Below are 21,006 nucleotides of genomic sequence, written 5' to 3' on the forward strand. Positions count from 1 at the left end.
GAAATGGGGAACTGCGGGATGTCCCAAGGACTCATGCAGGATTATGCGACATTGAGACGCTGTTGCTGGAGACCACACTGTTTGTGCTGCTCTGTGGCCTTTGCTCAGGCTGGAGCTGCTCGGTAATTGACTCCTCGCTAATTGCCGATATATATTTAGAAATCTTCTCTACAGCCCATTATACAAAGTTAGGACTTTGTGTGCCGTGATACAGCCGGGAATTTGTTTTATCGGAATCGTTTTGCTGGAGCAGTTTGTTCAGCGATATCCAGTGATGCAAGTACCGGGTCTCTGAGGCCACTTGCTCATATTATAAACTTAGATGCCTGTAAGTAAAATAATATACTGATAGTAAATGTATTGGAAACACTTTATATAAATTAGCTTATCAAATATGCAAATATACCCGAACTGCTGCGCTACATATTAGTAATTGCTAAATGTAAATGTGTGTTGCTGTTACAAAAGGAAAACACAGGTTTGCCATTACAATTACACAGTGGACTCATGACTGGCTCAGTGGGTACATGTGCTCTGTGTGACCACAGCCAGGGCCCTGCAATCCTAATATGTAAAGTTTGAATCTGCGCTATGTTATTAGTTCTCTGTGACTATGGGTCTCCATTGATGTGACACAGTTGGCCTTGTCCCGCCAGGGGTGTCAGCCAGAGTTCCTCAGGTTCTCACTCCATTAGTTCCTCCTGGAAAACAGCCATTTTTTTCATGCATGGGTGGACTGAAGATTGCGCAAGCCTTAGTGGCTACTTGTGCCTCTTGTACAGGGTTTCAATGGCAGTGTGGTGACTTAATGGGCACACTTAGTGATTCCAGATTGCAGACAACAAACCAATTCTACCTTTCTGGCACGCTAAGGTTTCCAATTACATCCCAAACATTGTCCTAAGCCCAACCATACAGCTTATTAAAACATTATCATATTACCATATTGCTAACCTCCTATTTATTAACTTCTAGGTCTTCATTAATACCAGAGGCGTCTGGTTGTAGTAACATTCAAATTGTTCTGTGGTGGAGTGTAATCAAGGACTAATTGATTTAGCACCATCATTGGGAAAATTTAATAAAGTTTGCATCATTAATGACTTAGTGTGTGGATTGTGGGGAGTGTTACAAACAAGGAAAGGGTGCTTGCACTTGAATTGCAAACACAGCCTATGAACTCCCTATTGCAAATTGGAAAGTGTGATTATATTCTGTAGCTCTCTATAAAATAACTCTGTGGCTACACATCATCTGTGGGAAAATAGACAATTAGCCGCCGACTTTGTAGCAGTGTTCCCTTTGAGTGCTACACCCCCAACCCCCAGTCTCCCTGCCCCCAGGAAAATTAATGGTCCAGTCACCACACTTAATTGTCTCCAATTGCTCTGACATTAATTATTAACATTTCTTGATCGTAACATCAGTACAGGTTATTAAAGGAAGGGTGTGAGAAGGATGGGGGTCACGTAGGGAGAAACTGAGAGAGAGAGAGAGAGAGAGAGAGAGCAATGCACCAGAGAAAGGTGCATAGACGTCTGTTACCCAAGCGTTGCAAAGATCCCATTACCTCCTAGGTGCAATCTAGCATGCAGGCCATAAGAGATATTGATTTCTAGGGGAAGCCAATCTCACATCTCTGTAAATATTTTGGCTTGGTGAATCTTCTGGTATATTCCAGGGGGAGGTGCTGTTCCAAAAGCATCATCTCAGTACAGCCACGGGTGATGGGTGAGACTGCCCCCCTTTCTGCTGTCTTCCTTTCTTCTCTGTTTGCCTCCCTCCCTTTCAACGGCGTTCTATTCTCCGTGTTTGCTCCTATGCCTTCAGTATTTCTCTCAATCTCTCCTTTTTCCCCTTTCTCTTGTGCTCATCTTCTCTGAGTTGAATGTCGTGCTCTTCTTTCTGTTTTTCTCTGTCCTCTGGAGGGTAGTCCTCTCTCCCTCTTTTAGCCGTCTATGCCCTCCTCCCTCTTTTGCTATTTCAAAGGAGAAGCCGGGAGGTGCTGCTATGGGTGTGGTGTCAGAGCGTGACTGTGGTCCTGTGTTAATATTATCTATGACAGCTGAACGTCTTCCTGGGAAGTCATAAAAAAATGGCTGGAAAATGGCTGAAATATCAAGTACTTACATATTTTTCTTCAAAAACATATAAGTCAAAGAGTGTTGATAGCCTTGTCAGTTGGTTCTGCCACTTTTTTGGATCACTGCCATATACAGTAGAATGCTTTCCTTGAGATCCTGAGCTGGAGTACAAGCTAAATGCAAGTAGCGTGTGTGTGCGCTTGCGTGCATGCGAGGGTGCGTGTGTGTTTATTTGTTGCCATGATTTCCATAGAAATGGACACATTAAATTCAATTGCCTGGTATATCATGGCAGAATCACATTAAAATAAAATACAATAAAATATTGAACTTTCAGTCGTAAGATCGTTCCCTCCCCACCTAAAAAATTAGATATAATACTGGTAGCAGCCACACTTTCCTAAAACCCAGAAATAGTCAAAAACATGCAAGAAAAATGAAGGAGAAATAAATAAAAACCCACAGCCCCCCCCGGCCCCCCCTGCAATGCCTTCCTGCAGCATTTATTTTTTATTTTATCTTAATTTAATCTTTATTCAATAAGGACGACTCGGGGGAACCGGCTGAGGAAACATCAGTCCGTAAAATAATAAAGGCCGTTGCCACAATGCGAATGCAGCTTCCATCTCCCGGGCAGCATAAGTGTGTGTCACACTGTCGCACCAACACCCGTAATTCCATCGATTCAGGGCCTCGCAATTCTGAGAAATGCACATTTAAATCAGCGCACTTAATAAAAATGTGTCAGGGTACACATGTATCATCTCTGCATGGCCTTATCAGCGGGCTATCCAGCCCCTCTTGCTGGCATTAATGCATCGATAGCGTATGGAGCCGCTCCTGTGCAGTACAGCTCCGTGAATGCAAATAAGAGTGTTAGGGGGTGATGGTGGTCGAGAACAAACGCGGATAAAAAACTTCATTAATTCCCAGTTGTTTGTTTGAGATTACATTTTTGCTGTCAGCCGATTCGCTTTTTTTTTAAATGTACAAATGTTACATTTTGTCGGCTGCAGGTTAGTGTGCTACATGATTACTTGTTGTAAAAGCATCAAGGCAAACCACTTTGCCATGCAGTTTACCAAGACGCGAAATGGAATTTGTAGCAGCACGCATATGCTAGCAATATGTTATTTTCATTTTTTTTCTCGTTTTTGCTAATCTTAAAACTAGCTGTGATCACCTTCGTCCTTTCTTTTTTCCACACAGTGTTAGCGGTTGCACCAAAGTTACAAGTAAAATGAAGTTGGCAGGAAACAATCAGACAGCAGGATTTAAGTGTGTGTGGGTAGGGCGTGTACTTTGCTGTACTGACCTCTGCACCTTCTAATTAATATCAATTTGGAGACCTTATGGGCAGCCTTGCGCTCTCTTCACCTCCTGATTAATTTCCAGAGTGGGTAATCTTCTCTGCCCCCCCCCAAAGAACATGGTCCTTCCCTCAGTGTGCGCTCTCTCTCCCTGTCTTAGTGCACTGCATACGATCCACATCATCCTGGCGTAATAAACATTACCGTTCCTCTTAATGTCGCACGCTCCCCGGCCTCCCCCACCCACCCGATCCATCACATTCTCCTGTAAATAAAGCCCCCTCCACCCATGCTAATTTCTTTTATCGTCCCCCTGCATCTCCACCATCCATCAACACAGGCCAACCACAGTAGGCTTTATTTTACTACAAACCACCAAACTATCAGACATCCCAGAATAAACTACCATTCGTATTTGCTCAGATGGTACAGAGATTTTACATTTATTTTATTTTCTTTTTTATTCCTGTCTGGTTGGGTCCCTAGACTGAACATGCCCTACCTCCTCTTTTTCTGATTAAGTCACGAATCATTTCTGATGTTCCAGTTCTAATGTTCCTCTCTTAATGTCTCTAATTGTAGTTCTTCCCAAATACGTCCCTCAGAATCACTTGTACTGTAATTAATTATGTAAGATAAACACTGTGTTGGTTCACTTAAAAACGGGAAAGTGAAATAATGTGGTCGGAACTGCCTGAGGGAGGCCAAGCAAAGAAAAAGTGGCAGGTGTGTGTGTGTGTGTGTGTGTGTGCACGTGTTGTGTGAATATGAAGAAGAGACAGAGAGAGGTGCACAGGGTGTATGGAGTGGTCTAGGGTTAGGGTGTGTGTGTGTGTGTGTGTGCGCGTGTTGTGTGAATATGAAGAAGAGACAGAGAGAGGTGCACAGGGTGTATGGAGTGGTCTAGGCCGTGGGCAGTGGCTGGTTGGCTTTGGTAGCCGTTCGGTCGGTGGGGTGGGTGGGCAGAAGACACGGCCCAACACTGCACCAGTCAGACCCATCTGCTCGTCACCTGGCCCTGGCACAGGGGAGCGGAGGTAATGACAGGGAAAGAACGCCAGCTCTTGGCAGCAGTGAAGAGGTAATTACAACGTGGAATCCATGCAGAAACAACACATCTGGATCACAGAGTTTAGCAGAGAATATAAAACATCCACTGATCAACGTGGATGCTTGGGTTTCATACAGAATATGAAATAACCACTGATCAGTGTGTAAATACTTTTTAATTCGGCCTTTGTTGGTTATCAAGTATTCCCACAACTCATGCATTAAGCTGTTGATGCATAAGCTTTTGATTAAGTGTCATCAAGGATCCATAATCGAACACAGCAGTGATACAAAAAAAAAAAAACAATAAATAAACAAACCAGCACATATATTCTTAACTAAAGTGATTTTTTTGTAGGGATAGTGATAAAGGAAAAGGCGTCCTGTACCTTACTGTGATAGATGTGATGTAAAAAAACAGGCCTGTTTGTGAAAATGTAGCGGCTGCATAAATCTCCATTGTATTTCTACTTTTGCTGGTCCTTCGGCGTGGGAGGATGTCGTTGAATGCTTTTTATTGTATTTACTGAGGGATAAGAATTTCCACCCTGTATATTGTCACAGATTAATCGTACCTTTGTAATACTGCAACCAAATCCAGTTCATTCAGCCTTCCTGATTCATTTCTGAATTTTAAAGCCCTCCCCCCCCTCCACCTCACCCCATTTTACAGTGCCACATTAACTTATCCGAGTGGTTCTCTATCCCTCCCTCCTTCCCTCTCTTTCTTTCTCTGTCTCTCTCGCATGGTAAACCATGCAGGGGCAGGTGGTGCTGCATTATTTTAGCAGCACCATCTAACAGGAGAGAGGGGCTGCCTTCACGAGTCTTACTCTCTCTCTCTCTCTCTCATTCTCTCTCTCTCTCTCTCTCTCTCACTCACTCACTCTTTTTAAATTAAGATTTTAGTAATTAAATTGATAAAAAGTCATGCCAATACGCTTCATGGTTCCAGACCTGATTCTGAATGCCACACAGACTCGTAGAGCAGGGGAAGTTCTACCTTTGATGTGCCGTTGTCTATTATTGAAAATAATTGGATTTTTTTCCCCACTCTTTCTTTTACCCTGGACATGCTCAGTTAATCTGGCTCTCCGGGCTGCGGCAGCCTCGGGGCTGCGGGTCTCTCTATCAGGGAGCTGGCTGGCAGTGCCGCCCCGGTCTGGGCTGTTCAGCCGCGCTTTCCCACATGAACACGGGACTGAGCTTCTGAGCCGCGGCCAGGACGGGAGCGAGGGAGCGGGGGTTAGGGAGTCAGCGCGCCGGTTTGGGCAGTGCCGGTTTGGGTGGCGCCCGCCGCCGGCTCTCGCCCCCTCTAATCCAGGCGGGGCAGCGGCGATGCCCGGAGAGTTTTGGCTCCGCCACGTCTGTTTTAGTCTGACCTCGTTCAGCGGAGAGAGAGAGAGAGAGAGAGAGCGACGCCGGCCCACGGTGCTTGGCAAACAGGGAGATGCACTGAAAGGGCTGATAATGAAGAGACGGGAAGAGGCTCCGCCGATGCGCTGCCTTCCCTTGAGACACACGCCACCTGCATGCAGCCTTACGCAGGAGACACCCTCTGTTGTCCTGTGCCTTTTTAAAGCGAGATCAAAGCTGAAGGCGGAGGTCCATGAGGCCCATCAGTCATGCTCAGATCAAGGCAGGCATAATGTGCTTTTAATTGCAAACAGATTGGATCCGGTTAGTGTATTTATATCCCCGTGTATGTGTATGTATGTATGTGTGTATGTATGTACTTCTCTTTCCTTGCTTCTGAATCTTGTTTCTGGAAATTCAGCTGCCATGTCAGTTTCCGCAAAGGTTCACAGAGCATTACAGGAAAGAACTGGAAAGCTTGGGAAGCACATCTGTTCCTATTTTAGAAACACATCAGCAACCATAACATAATCATACAAAACTGCTAATGTCTCCACCTGACGAAGGGGCTGGCAGCCTAAATGATCTGTTTAACACTTCACAGATAAATCACTCTGTCAACAGTGAGTCATCCCCTGCACTCTTTTAAATAACAAGACAAGGCTGCACGTCTGAGGACCAGACTCATGTCATCAGGTCACTTCTTCCTTCTTGCCCACAGGTACATCCAGGGGGCATCTTCTCCCAAAGACATGGTCATCATTGTTGACGTGTAAGTATCCAGAACCTCCCTGTATGTTAGTGTCTTCATGTCAGAAAGCACACACACACACACACACAATTTCAGACAGGCCATCTTACCATATTTTCCTCTATGATTGTCACAGACATTAATTCACTTTTTAAATTTTGCTTAACAGTATTAAATCAAATAAGGCATTTTGAAAGGAGGTACACACAGAAAATAATTAAATAATATCCTTTAATAAGATATATCGTACAGATAACTTTTGACTGAACAAAAGTCCAATACTGTGTTGTCCAATTTCTTGTGAATTTTTTGTGATTAGATTAGATTACTGTAGATTAGATGAGATTATATTAGATTTAATTGCCAACTTCTGAGGACATTTGTCACCAGGAGGACATAAATTGAAGGCATAAGTAATGCATAATTCAGGAGAAGGCATTAAATCACATTACATAATGATCATGTGATGAATCTGTTTCACTGGTGACCATGTGCGTTGCTGGTGTCCATCTAGGAGTGGCAGTGTGAGTGGCCTCACTCTCAAACTGATGAAGACCTCAGTGATGGAGATGCTGGACACTCTGTCAGATGATGACTATGTCAACGTGGCCAGGGTGAGTGTGCATGCTGTCCCAAATGTCAAACGTCAAGGTCTCACGTCATGAGTAGTGTGTGTGTGGTGCACAGTAGTGCATGTACAGTATGTGTGTGTGTGTGTGTCCAATTAGGGACAGTTGTTTCAATAAAACTGAATGCCTGTGTGTGCGTGCATGTGTTTGTTTCATGGGGGCAAAGAAGTTCAGCTATGACATCAATGAAATAGGTCGGATGTGTGTTTGCATGTGTGTGTGTGTGTGTGTGTTTGTCGTGTATAAGAAATATTCTGGCCCCAGCATCTGTTAAGATTACAGGTCGACAAAACCCTGCTGCCTTATCAGCATAGCATTTCATTCATCTTTATATCCACTTTATAAGGCAATAATGCCATTTTAAACACCACAACAGGGAATAATCTGTCCCTTTTAATTTTGTTCACTACTAAGAGACAATGATTTGCTTCTGCCACTGGGAACCAAATTGATTTATCTCTCAGCCTCTCTCTCTTTCTCTCTCTCTCTCTCTCACTCTTTCACCCTCATGCTCTGTTTATACCTTTCTTTTGCCGCTGTCTGAATGCTTCATTGTCTGTTTACTTTTATGTCTGTCAGGTTATTTCTTTCTGCCTTTCTGTTTCTGTCAGGCTGTCTGCTTCTAGTCAATTGCAGTTTTTATTGTTCAATTTCAGTTTTAAATTAGCTTCATTGACATGACAACATTTGCTTGTATCGCAAAAGTATATACATATTACTGAACACAAGGTAATAAGTTAAAAAAATTAAATAATATAAAAGGGAAATGTGGAAAAAGTAAGTAGGTATACCTACATTTATAACTGCAAGCAATAACGAAATGAAACCTCCCTGCCTGTCTGATCTCTCTTGGTCTCTTTTAATATAATTGTCTCATTTTGATGTTTCCTGTGTGGCCGTGTGTTCCGATCAGCAAATAAGAATAAATTGTTACGTGGGGAACATTTGTGATACAGTGGCTCTTGCTCCTCGGTTCACAATAATGTGCCCAGAGAAGTACAAGACCATTTCCTTTATCGTGTTAATGTAAGTGATAGAGACCGCGAGCGTGAGCCGACAACATCAGATTAAATCTGTACTTCATTACAGTCCATTCAAGGCTTGCCCAAGGAAGCCATATACTACTTCCCGGGCTTGTGTGTGTGTGTGTGTGTGTGTGTGTGTGCGTGCATGCTTGCATGCGTGTGCGTGTGTGTACATTGTGTGCATCCATGTGTCATGCACTATCAACTGATCTGAAAGAAAGGCAGAAATTGGGAAGGTTTGAATGGGAGTGGAAATGGAAGTCGTCAGTGGCGAGCCCCTGTTGGAGTAATCACCTTTCCCTCACACACCTTATGCCTGGCTCTCTGGACACATAGATATCGCTCAATGCCTTTCAGAGCCCATTACATGAAATAAATAATAAAATGAGTAATAGTAATCTGATTTTTTTTTATATAATCTCTTCTCTTCTTGTGGTAATTCCTTGAAGTTGCATGTGATCAGATAAGGAGGAAAAGGCCAGTCTAAAGCTGGAAGAAGTGAAGAAAGAGACTAGGAGAGGGAAGGGGATTGGTGGAAGGAGGAGGGAGGGTGACCACAGAGCCAGCAGTAATGCTAGATCACATATCTTGCTCTGTCTCTCTTTCTGCCTCTATTCGTTGTGCCATTCTGTTCTTCTCTCTTCTTCCGCCTGCCTCTCCTTCTGCCCATCTCTCCCGTTATTTATTTTGACGGAATGTCAGAGTGCTTGACCACGCACTGCTATGATGCAAGCTGGAGCAGAGTGTGCACTGATCAACAGAATCCTGAACGTGTGAGAGCAGCGACACGCAAACTGTCACAGACACACACACGCGTGCATATACACGCACACACACACAGGCATGCACTCACACACACACACACACACACACTCACACACATGCTGTGATTATGAAGAGCAGTGGGTGTGCTGCTGCTGGCTGAAGACCCACACTGATAATCTTTCCTTATCCCTTGCCTTTAGTGTGTAAATCCCAGCTATGAGCTGGAGAAATGGGATAATCTGGGCAATAATGTTACCAATTCTCAGCCCTCTAAAAAAAAAAACAGCAGCGGGAAAAGTGTAAGTCTAACCTTCATGAGGATACTGCAACTTTGTCCTTTGTTAAAAATGGTGCAATTCTCTCTTAGTGAGCATTTTGGGAGCATTTACTTCTGCTTAAACAAGCTTCAGGATTACTGTGCATGTGTGTATGTGTGTGTATATGTGTGTGTATGTGAGGGAGTGTGCGTGTGTGTGTGTGTTCGTACATGCTTGTATGCATGTGCGCATGCATGCGTATATGCATGTGTGCGTATGCGTGTTAAATGATAGAACATGAGTAAGGTATGAGGTCAGACATGCCACCACTAAACCCACACTGAGAGGCAGAAGACTCAGACACACAGTCACACACACACACACACACACACACACACACATGCGCACACAGAATCGCACCAGTGCATGTCACACCCCGACACATACATGTACACACACATGCACACGCAGTACATACACCCGCATACACTCAGACTCAGTGAGAGAGATTTCTCCTCTCTGATGCGTTTCAGCCGCCTCAGTCTGACCTTGGGCTTCTGCCGCTCGCCAGCGATGCCCTTGTGTCCGTCTCGGGGACAGTTAGTTCCAGCCACGCTCGGTTATCCAGCAGGTAATGCTGTCTTTGAGAGACTGTTAAAGCCCTAATCAACCTCTAAAGCAGAGCCGGTGCTGGCAGGATGGGTGTGCGTATGTGTGCGCTGTGTGTACCGGCTGTCTGCGACGTTTTCAGGGGCACCTAAGGTTGTTTGTTATGAACTGAACTTCGTAAATTAAATGATGGGAGAATGTATAGCTGGCTTCAGATTCATCAGCAGACCCGTTTATCTGATATACTCAGCTCTTGGTAGGATACTGTACATCCAACCAAACATTTTCACAGGGTTTCATTTCATTTACTTTTTTTGCAGTCCACTGAGAATCCCATTTCTACTGATCCTTGATTGCATAAACATTTGATCACAGATTTATTAGTTCTGTTTCTGGGGAATATCTGTGATTGAAACAGTAATTTGTTTCACATTCATGCATAACTGTTGAACTATTCCAAATATATCTGTACTTCGGAAGTTCTTATTCATTTATATTTACTCTAGTGATTAAATACGAACTACCATCACAGGTACTTACTGTCTTTTTGGAGTGGGAGCTAATACAGTGGCAGACTGCAGTAGATAAATTTGCTTTGTGTAGTATGTAAAGTACTATTTGGGCAGCACTGGTACTGTAGGACAGTGTGGGTGATATGAGCGCATTCATAATTTCAGTGCATGATTCATAGAGGATTAAAGGCTCATGGTATTACCTCCAAAATTTCAGAGAAGAGCATTAAATGTCAGCTGTTCATTACATGCCCTTGCTTACACTAACAACAACAAAACACATGTACGGTAGCCAACAGCATGGAAACATTTTGTCTTTCCCAGTAATAGTGACTATGGCATCAATCAAAAACGGGTGTAGCCCATTTGCTGTCATTTTGGAAATGATTTACCTGAGCCTGCCTTAAATGCAACTCGTCCTAGCGCCTTCTCAGGCCTTGTTCTTCTGATTGATTACTGTACATTTTTATCCCCCTTCTTATGGGTCTCCAGGAATTGATGGCAAACTCTGTTTATGGGACTAGTATTATCAGAGGACCTGTGAGTTCACTGAAAATCAGCCTTTATTTTCTTTTTTCTTTTTTTGCGTTGAAAATATTAGGATAATATTAAATATAAATTGCAGACATTATTGAACAATTGTGCTGGGCGGTGATACAATACCTGACTTCCCCTGGTGCAGCTATTTCTGTCTAAATGTCGTTCTTTAGACACCCTTTGGAGTGTCTTATTCAGTTGGCTGAAATGTCTTACCATAAGGCTGGGTGCCCTGTGGTTGCATCCAGGTGTACAGATGTACACTACCCTCTCAGTGCTTCCATGGTTACTAGTCTGCATGGTCCTGAACTCATGGCGTGACCTGACCTGACCTAAGTGGTCATGAGCTCAAACACAAATGGACACGCACAATCAGACATTCAAACACAAGTATCCTATGTGTCTTGGATAATATATTTAATATCCAAGACACATAGATTGGATAAGTGTATTTTTTGTTGAATGTGCCAATGACAAATTTCACACAATATAGTACAGTCAGATAACTGAGTCAAATGTTTGTTTATTGTTCTTTTGTTATTGTTTTTTGTGTTTTTCTGTGTGTTCACTGTCACACACAGAAACACATGCATTAAGTAAACCTGTACATGTGTGCATCCATTCACACACACATGAACACACACACACACACACACACACACACACACAAACACAGACTTTGCCGGTCCTACAGTACGTTAGCTGAAGGAATGTGAGAATGGAGGCTGGTGGGGGCAGGGAGGCACCCAGGGGCTCGGTGTGAACGTGACAGTCTGAGCAAGTGGAGTGGACAGGTGAGATTAGGCAGGCGGTGCAGTATACAGGCCGTATTCTCTCCCTGGGTTTGCCCACCCCTAGTCCCCAGGGAGGGGAAGGAGGGAGAGCGCCAAATGGATTGTGATGGCTGGCCCGTCTGCTCCACATACAGCTGCTCAGCCCAGGCTCCAGGATGTGTTCTCCAGCGCACCTCTTATATCCGTGGTCTTTTTTTTAGCAGCCGCCCAAGGCTCGTCCTTCACATCAGCGAGGGGATGTAGCGGTGCTCGGTTAAATGACAAAAAAAAGCACCCGAGTTATCTGAGCTGAGACAGGCGCAGAGACGGAGGGTGCTGAGCCAGTGATTAGGAAAGGTGAAATTAAGAAATTTTCTCCCTGACATTCGCTGAACTCCCCAGACCGCTGCTGCCCCTGGCCCGCAAACACGGCCTCATCCTCCCCATACCAGCAACGGGTCCCCAGGGGAGGAATCACCCTGGCCAGCCTCCCACCAGCCATCTGGGAGAAATAGGCGCAATCTTTCCTTACTGACTACACCTGCAGCTGAATAACTTCCCAGCAGCTGTAGAAAGACTGGGAGCGAATTGTCCTTCAGGATAAAAATTGTTGACCCTAATTTCAAACCAAAGTGGTTTCTGTATATGACAGTTGGCTGAACGCAATGAGTGGAGAGTTTCTGTCTACCTCACATCTCTCAGCCGCACACTAAGGCCCCTCCCAGCTCACGGTCTCTCCAAACCCTTCCCTCCATGGTCAGTCATGTTCCAGCACAGTGTGGAGCGCTGTGGTAGCATACATGCCAATGGAATGTTACAGCCATTCATTTTGCTTCTGTCAAACAAAGCACCATGGTTCCATTAATTAGCCACCCAGAGGGACCTACCTGAGAGGAAAGTGGCCAGCTGCTCGCCCAACATCTAACAACCCCCCCCCCCCATCTCTGAGCCCTGTCAGGTGGTTGCACACCTGGCTGACAGTCATCCACGCTGTGTCTACGGCTTTATCTGAAAGCCTCTCCAGGACCTGCCTTTCAAACAGATAGAGTAAGACGTGTCAGCTGGCCTTCCTTGATTCATTGCAGGTGTAATCATCAGGCTGTAATCACCGCAGATTTTGTGTAAACGAGACGTTCTATCCCTGTAACACCTGAGTATTCCATGCATTGAGCTCCATTTTGAATTAATCATAAAGATAATGCTTACTTTACGCCTAAATGGTATTCCTGGTATAATTTATTGTGAGCCTAAGGTTTTGAGGGAAAGCTAAATGTGTCTAAATTTATTAGACTTTCACGATGGTTTCTGTCTGGTTTTGCACATTCTTAATCTGCAGAATGTCAAAGCACTGCAAATGACCTTCATAAAGTGAGAACATTAAAAGACTGACATTACCAAAGCTAACCAATGTTCTCAATTGCGAAGGCACAGACAACTGTGTCATGGTGCGTAGTCGGCTGTACTCATGTTAAAATAATTGCTCATGTTCTGAGGCACTGCCAAAGCAACTGTTCTTTTTGAAAACAGCCACTGAAATTATAGGGCTTTTGCCAGCATGACAGCAAGAAGCAAACAGCTTTATCAACCTCATGTAGAGTCGTACCTGGAGTGGCTCTGTTTGGCCGGCCAAATCTCACACAAGGGGGTCATTCATTGGACTCAGGGGGTCAAGGATCTCTTCTTGGCATTGGTGGGTTGATCTATGCAGACAAGAAAAGATAATGTAAGCTGGGTGATGCGCATTGTGAGAAGAATGAACGGAGCAGGGGCTTATGGGAGTTGGGGGTCTGTAGGGGCTGATTTGTGGGGGGTTTTGCAGCTGAATATGCCCCCGCATTATATGTAAGAGGGGGAAATGGGTTCCCATTGTTTTGAGGCAAATAATGACATTGAAGTGCGATTGGTCCAGTCATGACCATGCGGTGGATGGTATTTGAGGCCGATTTTTCAATCTGCCTACTAAGTCCATGCTGGAAAGTTTGAAAAACAGGACAGGCACAGATCACTGCATGATTCACACACTTAATATTCTGCATTGGTATAGTTTTGTATATTTATGACAGTAGACTAATTTGGATTTAGATTAGAGGTCAAATAAAGATAATGGGATTCTGTGCATCGAATAGAATACTCATATTGACTACAGCTCTCTCTCTCTCTCTCTCTCTCTCTCTCTCTCTCTCTCTCTCTCTCTCTCTCTCTCTCGCTCGCTCTCTTTTCTCTTTCTCTTTCTCAGTTCAATGAAAAGGCTGACGCAGTGGTGCCCTGCTTCAAGAATCTGGTCCAGGCCAATATTCGCAACAAGAAAATCTTCAAGGAGGCCGTGCAGCACATGTCTGCCAAAGGCACCACAGACTACAAGTCCGGCTTCCATTTTGCCTTCCAGCAGCTGCTCAATGTAAGACGCCCAGGAGGAGTGTGATTCCCAATTTATTTATGCCTGTAATTTATAGTTCCGAATGTATAGACTAAGCCTAAATTCAACTCTGGATAAAGACATTGTCAATCTTTCATCCTGAAGGCCAATTCATGTTGACCCAAATGTTTCCCAAAAAGAACCTTCGCCCCGCACCTTTCTTTTTTTCTTTTTTCTTTTTTTAACATCTAAAAAAAATTTATCAAGACAATACTGCTGCTCTTTCTGAACATTATTTTTATTTTCTGTAGAATTTCCCCTGAACCGATTATGATTTCAATTGGAACTTCAACAAATGACTGTGCTTCCACTTAGGGCAGTATATTCACCTTTATATTGAAAAGAGTTAATTGTGCCTTAACTGATTGTGTGGAGCTGTGGTACACAAAGCGCCTGTGACCCCTCATAACCTCCTGCTGGCCTGCACAAAACATGCTCCAGCTGTTACTTTGTGTCCTGTTTTTTTATTCTTTCATTGTAATAGGGCTGTTATTTGAGTTCCCTGTAGAACACTTGGAAACGTGCTTTTGCTTGTGGTCATAATTCATATTGGGCCTGAAGGACTCTGCCAAATCAATCCTTTATCAGACCAAGGGCACGAAACATGTGGCTTCAACTTCTACTTGTAAACTGGAGGCCCTGTGACTTTTTTTCTTGTTTTCCTGTTTCTCTTACAAGATGATATCTTACAAGTATATTCTTGAAAATGTTTGTAAATTATGAAGCATTTGCACTTTGAATCAATTACAATTTTACTTCCACACATTCTCTTGTGTGCTGACGTTAGATTTTAAAATCGGTACGGATCTAGGCTGTATCTACAGCTGCTTTCAATTCCAATGCCATTAGGGTGGAACAGATTTGTGAGAAAAATAGCAGCCAATTGGTTAATGTACTAAGCTGGCAAGTCCTGTTCAACTGAAGGAGAAAAAAGGCATTTTAATCTGTGTCCACAGCAATTGAATTGAATAATTGGCTGTGGACCCATAATAAAAGAAAAACTGTTTTGTAATGATATTATTTATCTTTATTAGAATCTTGTCAGAGTGACACTGCGCTAGCCTGCATATCAATGCCCAAATCATTGGAGCCGCTTCAATTGAAACTGAAGCCACGGCAGGGAATCAGCCATTAAGACCAGACATGAATGATAAAGAGTGAGATATAGAGGGGACTTCACTTGTCCTGTCAGGAGACTGATGAATACTTTCAACACCAAGTTTGATTGCTTCTTCAAGTTTTTCTATTATGCGCATAGCATTTATCCATAGTGCTTATTTATATTTCAGACTGCTTGCTTGAGTAGCAAACTGAACCTGGAGCCAAAAGCTCACTTCACTGTCCACCAAACTGGAAATTCAAATATCCTTACTCTGGCCACTGCTGGCCTGTCTAATAACACATACACACACACGCACACCTAATACATATACACATAAACAAAGATGAGCAGTCACTCATATACACATCACAAAAACGCACATGTACACACATTATTATTATTATTATTATTATTATTATGATTAATTGTCATTTTCCATTATCTCTCTCTCTCTTTCTCTTTCTCTCTTTCTCTCTCTCTCTGAAACGAACAGGATAGCAATGTCCCGCGAGCAAACTGCAACAAGATGATTATGATGTTTACAGACGGAGGCGAGGACCGAGCACAAGACATCTTTGAGAGATACAACTGGCCCAACAAGACGGTCAGTCCTTTTTACTGTCCTTCATATCGCAGATTCAGCCCTTCTCTGTTTATCATCTTTAACTATATTCCCTGAATTGAGGGAGTTTTGCCACCACACTGGCAAAATTCCTCATATAAAGTAAACCATCCTTCATGCTTCTCATCCCACATGGAACCAATACTGTTGTTTTGTGATTTAGGTGGGTTTGATTGGATCTTAAGAATCCCCCCCTCCATTCTCTCCTCAGTGTCTCACACCTGTTTCCTCTTACTCCCTTCCTTCTCTGTCTTTGTCGTTTATTTCTGTCCTGTCCTCCCAAACCCTCTTGCTCTCTATTAAAGAGCGTTCTCTATGTTTTCCTTTCTTGTCTCAAAAGCGAGGAGATTCGCTGCTGGTGTTAACAGCTCTGACCCCACAGCTAATTAGCCACTTAATCATCAGAGCTTCCATATGAACACCAACAGTCTTCTCTCGTTCACTTTCTATTTTTCTTTCTTCCTCTGCTGTCTTCTGTCTTTTGCTGCTTGTCGTCTTACATAAACAAGTGACTGCCCCCGCCCCTCCGTTTTCCAACTTTCTACTGCTTTTCTCAGTAACAGCTCTTGCTATCACACACTTTTTTTTGTAAATGTTAAATTTTTCCCTTTCTGTTGTTTTGATGGGCACACCATCCAGATAAAACTGCATTGGCGTGGGTGGCTCCAGGGAGAGTGCTCCAGCTACACGGGTGGTCTGCTTTCAAATTAACATTGACTTTTTCAAGAAAGCTTCAAATTCATTTCAAGCTGCAATTAGATGTACATTTTAAATAATAAGGATGAAGTAACTCATCGATGTTCTCACCTTGGTGCCCCAAAGGGAACTGAACTTCCCTTTAGGGCACATTAGGGGATGTTTTTGCAGGATTCGCTGTGATTCGCAGTCAGATCACATACCCTGCATATTTCTTTGATCTCACTTCTCAAGGATATCATGGGTGTCTGAAACATGATTTTGCTTTATCGTTAGCATTTAACATACCTGATTGGAGCTTGAAATTAGTTTTAGGTCATCTGCAAAATATACTTGAAAGTTGTTACATAGCCAGGGAAGAGAGAACAAGGAATTTTCAAAAACCTACGTTCTAGGTAGATGGTCTGAATGTTGTTGCTTGGACACCCTTGATTAACTCCAGGAGTTACTAGAGCACTTCAGCTGAAGGACGAGGTTGGGTCACACAGTGTCAAACTGTCAAATAAATGGAGTCTCTCCTGTTGTCATGTTTGTCTGTTAAAGACACAGAGGTCATACACACCCCCTTAAAATGACACTTGTACATGTATTGTTTGCATCAATGTTTTGTGTGTCACGGCATTGATGATATAAATCAGAGGCCACTTGTGGGGTTCTATAGTAGTGTCACATTGAGGTACTGACCTTGCCCTGTGACAGGAATGAAATAAATCCACACTGTACACTCAAATGAGTCTCCTCAGTCTCTCACTGCATCATACTGGTTTTCCCTCTCTTTATCCTGTATTTTTGGAGACTTACAGTATTGGCATGACAATCAAGTTGTGTAGACAAATCATAGTAACAACTAGTGTTCTAATTTCTCTGGCTTCCTCTGTTCCTACCCATATCTTATCTTCCTCTTTGTCCTCTTTAGCCCCCTAACTTGGTTATCATCATCCCCTTGTGGCTCTCTCTCTCTTTCTTTTTCTTTATCTCACATTCTATTTTCTGCTCAATATCTCTGTCTTATCTCCTTCTACTTTTTTGTTCCTCTCTTTTTAAAGTCAGATCCTCTTCCCATGTCTTATGGTTCTGTCCCTCTCTTCTATTTCAAAGAGCAAAGTGATCCTGATCCAAGTGTAGTTTGAGAGTATAACTCTATGGCTGACACTAGTACAAGGTATTGTGTTTATACTGAGTTAATGTTATTGGTCTTATTGTTAATATCTGTCTGTTTCTCTCTGGCTTTTCCTCTCACCCTCTGCCTCTCCAGGTGCGAGTATTTACATTCTCTGTGGGCCAACACAACTATGATGTCACCCCCTTGCAGTGGATAGCTTGTGCGAATAAAGGTAAGAGGTTAGTGGTGGCTACACTTGGACCTCTATTAGACAGAAGGCTTTCACTACTTTGCATTGGGCAGAGCTGGGGTAAAGAACTCCCACATCCCATTTGACCTGCCTACTGTACTTGTGTGATTCCCCTCTGTTCCCTAAGGGAAGATTTTACAGTACAGGACAGTACTGGCACAGGTGGCACTCAACTGCCCTTATCCGAGCTAAACTGCCTGATGACGATAGCCTGCTAAACTGACCAGTTTTGGGCACTGAAATCACTCCCCTCTTCATTTTTCCTTGTGTAATGTTCATATTTTAAAAGTCGTAGGTTGGGATTCTACACTTGTCCTTAACTTTGGCTAACAGTTAAAAGTTGACAGTTCTGAAAGTTTGGTAGTCGCTAAAACTCACTTGGCCAAACGATTTTGTGGAGAAAAACATAAAAATCATAAACATATAAAATGACGGACAAATTCTGAATGACTAATGTCTGTATTGTATTTAGTTTGTCTTGATATACACTTTCTCTGTTTACATCCAAACTCCCCCCTGCATCCAAACTTTACGTTTATTTTTCTTATGCAGTGCATCTTCACCCAAATTAGAAACGCTCTTTGCATCATAGTTGGAATTTGCCAACAGTCTGGCCTGTATTTGCAGTGACTTTTGCGCAAAGCGTTACTTTATTACTGTTGCATGTACAGTACTGTGCTGTACTGACATTTTTAGAGGTCTTCTGAGCTGGAACGTGGTGAGGCCGGGGGTAACAGTGCCACGGTAGTCATCTGTCTTGCCGTCGGCTTACACGGCCCCACCGTCTCATGTCTCACACTTCTTTTTTTGGTTTTGAAGCTCCCACATTTCAGCATCTCTCTCATGCATAACTTTTTATTGAGGAGGAATGGAACAGCACTCACAAAGACGATAATTAATTCATTGAAAATTAAGCCGAGTGCTTCAACACAAGTTCTAATTAATTACGGACGAATCTGTGCCTTTGTCATGATAACCAAGGCAACTCTCTGATTCGCCAAAGCCTCAAGTTCAAGTCGTGGATTTAAGATTTTTCTGGTGTTATATGTGCTTCCATAATGCTTATGGTAGAGATTAATGGCATTTGCATGCATTTAAAATGAAAGAACTAAAATAACTATTTTTACATCCTTGCTGGAGTCGTAGTAATATGCGTTAAAAAAACACTCTTTGCTCTTCAACATTATTGCAGCTGATAGGATGGGGTATTGGATCTCCTCGTTCTCTGATTTTGGCTTGGAGTTTTGTACAAGATGTAATGTCACTGTGGTGCCTGTTTTTTTTTTTCTTCTGACATTTCAGTCCTGTCAATTTGACAGCTTCAGTTGTCCTGTTCAGTCTTTATGCTCCCAGAGCTGCAGATAAATGTGAGCATAAACAGGGCCTTTGGTATGAAAAAGCTTTGACTGACAATAAAAATTCAAGCTTCCATTTGGCACAAAATTATCTTGAGAGCTTTTTACAGGGCTGGGTCTCCAGACATCTCCTCCTGCTCTACTTCACTCAGACCTCCTGTCTGTTGGTTTGCCAATCTGTCTGGGCTGTGTATGTACACTAGTCAGCCCTCTTGTCTTTCTTTCTGTCTGTCGGTGTTGGTCAGGGTTCTTCTCCTTGCTCAAAAAATATGGCTGCTAGTTGTCAGAAATAAGACATGCCTCTCCTCTAGTTGCTGTTAGCTCTCCTGTTATACTGTGTGACTTGTAGTGTAGAAAGTAGCCACACTTCCTCTCAAGTGAATACACTGTAGAAGTGTGTGCATTTCACCCACAATGCTCCTTGCATTGGGTGAGAGTGGTGCAGTGGTAACTTAGATAAAAATGAAAGATATAATTTTTGACACAATTTGGGGATTACAAGAAAAAAGGGGGGGGGGGGAGTTATTATTTAACAATGGAAGGCTGTTGGGTTTGGATTGAGCAAACTACGAAAATAATGTGTATCCCTCAGGTTCAGTAATAAAAATCACTCAGCATAGGGACACCACCCCCTCTCAGGGCTAGGACATTCTGTGCAGTCACCTCTCTGCCAGACCTTCTTCTTCCATTGAGCAGTTCTCCTCATTCTCCTTCTCTTAGTGCCCCCATCCTCCAACTCTCAAAGTGTGGTATTCAGCTAGTGATAAAGTTAAAATCAGACTATTTGAATTCACTGAGACATCGCCTGTAATCCGTCATGAACCTGTTGACTCCTAAATTATGCTTTCACCAAAAAAGCATACGTGGCAAAAGTCGTATTGTACTGAGCTGTCATTGCTGATAATAATGTAGCTCTGGCTGTGCTATCTTTATTCTCAGAAACATTTCTGTGTGTCTTTAACTGCACACTGCAGCCATACTGTACAAAACTATTGAAACAGATGCCTCACAGTGAAAAATTCCCCCTCCTTATACAATTGGCATGCACCGCTTAATTTTCGCATATCACCCATTTAAACAGCAGGATATTTATTGAAACTATTCAGGCTGAGTAGCTACTGTACTTTCATCAGGCTTATAACAGCAGTCTCCCATCCGAGCATTCAATCAGCAAAAATTAAGTTACAAAACTACCTCCTTAACTGCTCCGCTACATCCATTTAGTTTAAATTCCAAAAGTAATACAATTTATGCTTCTGCACTGCCTGCCTCTTTTCCAGTCCCTCTGAATAGCTTAAATAAGCATAGGTGCCATGAACACGTCCACACCAACAAGTCTATTGGCAGAACTAGAAATATGCTATAGTTTCCGATAAAAGGTTTGGCATACCTGTAGTTAGTATTGGTTGATCTGCAGGTATTATGGCCAGATGAGGTACTACTGTCGTTACCTGGAGTGTGGTATTAATTGTTTGACTTAATGCTGAAATTTATCCAGCGTTGTAAATGGAAAATGCTTGCTATGTGCATAGTCACCCTAGATAAGGGCAGCTGCCAAGCAAATGGTAATAATAATGAAATTTAACTGAGAAATGCGTACCATGCAAAAGTCAGTGCTGTGCTCCCTAAGTGGACTGCAGATGATTTGGGTGTGCAGGTGTTTGCAAGAGAAATCACAGTTGCATTTGTGTGTGGACAGTGGGACATTTTTCATGGGTATAGTCCTCTGCCAATCAGGTAAAAAATGTTTTTTTCATGAGGCAGTTGAATGGAGCTGCGCTTTCTTGAGCTTTGTGTGAAACTGA

The 21,006-nt window shown here is 43.0% G+C and overlaps 1 protein-coding gene across 4 annotated transcripts in view; it reads left to right on the plus strand.

The window, feature by feature from the left end:
• cacna2d2a (calcium channel, voltage-dependent, alpha 2/delta subunit 2a) overlaps positions 1–21,006 on the plus strand; it is a 235,593-nt gene that overhangs the window by 180,089 nt on the left and 34,498 nt on the right. For all 4 annotated transcript variants that reach the window (XM_064298221.1, XM_064298220.1, XM_064298223.1 and 1 more), the window contains 5 exons: positions 6,522–6,572; positions 7,066–7,165; positions 13,895–14,056; positions 15,670–15,780; positions 17,750–17,828. In XM_064298221.1, the coding sequence (XP_064154291.1) occupies positions 6,522–6,572; positions 7,066–7,165; positions 13,895–14,056; positions 15,670–15,780; positions 17,750–17,828 (503 nt within the window). The remainder of the gene's footprint in view (positions 1–6,521; positions 6,573–7,065; positions 7,166–13,894; positions 14,057–15,669; positions 15,781–17,749; positions 17,829–21,006) is intronic.

This window comes from Anguilla rostrata, chromosome 11, assembly GCF_018555375.3.
Source record: "Anguilla rostrata isolate EN2019 chromosome 11, ASM1855537v3, whole genome shotgun sequence".
NCBI lineage: Eukaryota > Metazoa > Chordata > Actinopteri > Anguilliformes > Anguillidae > Anguilla > Anguilla rostrata.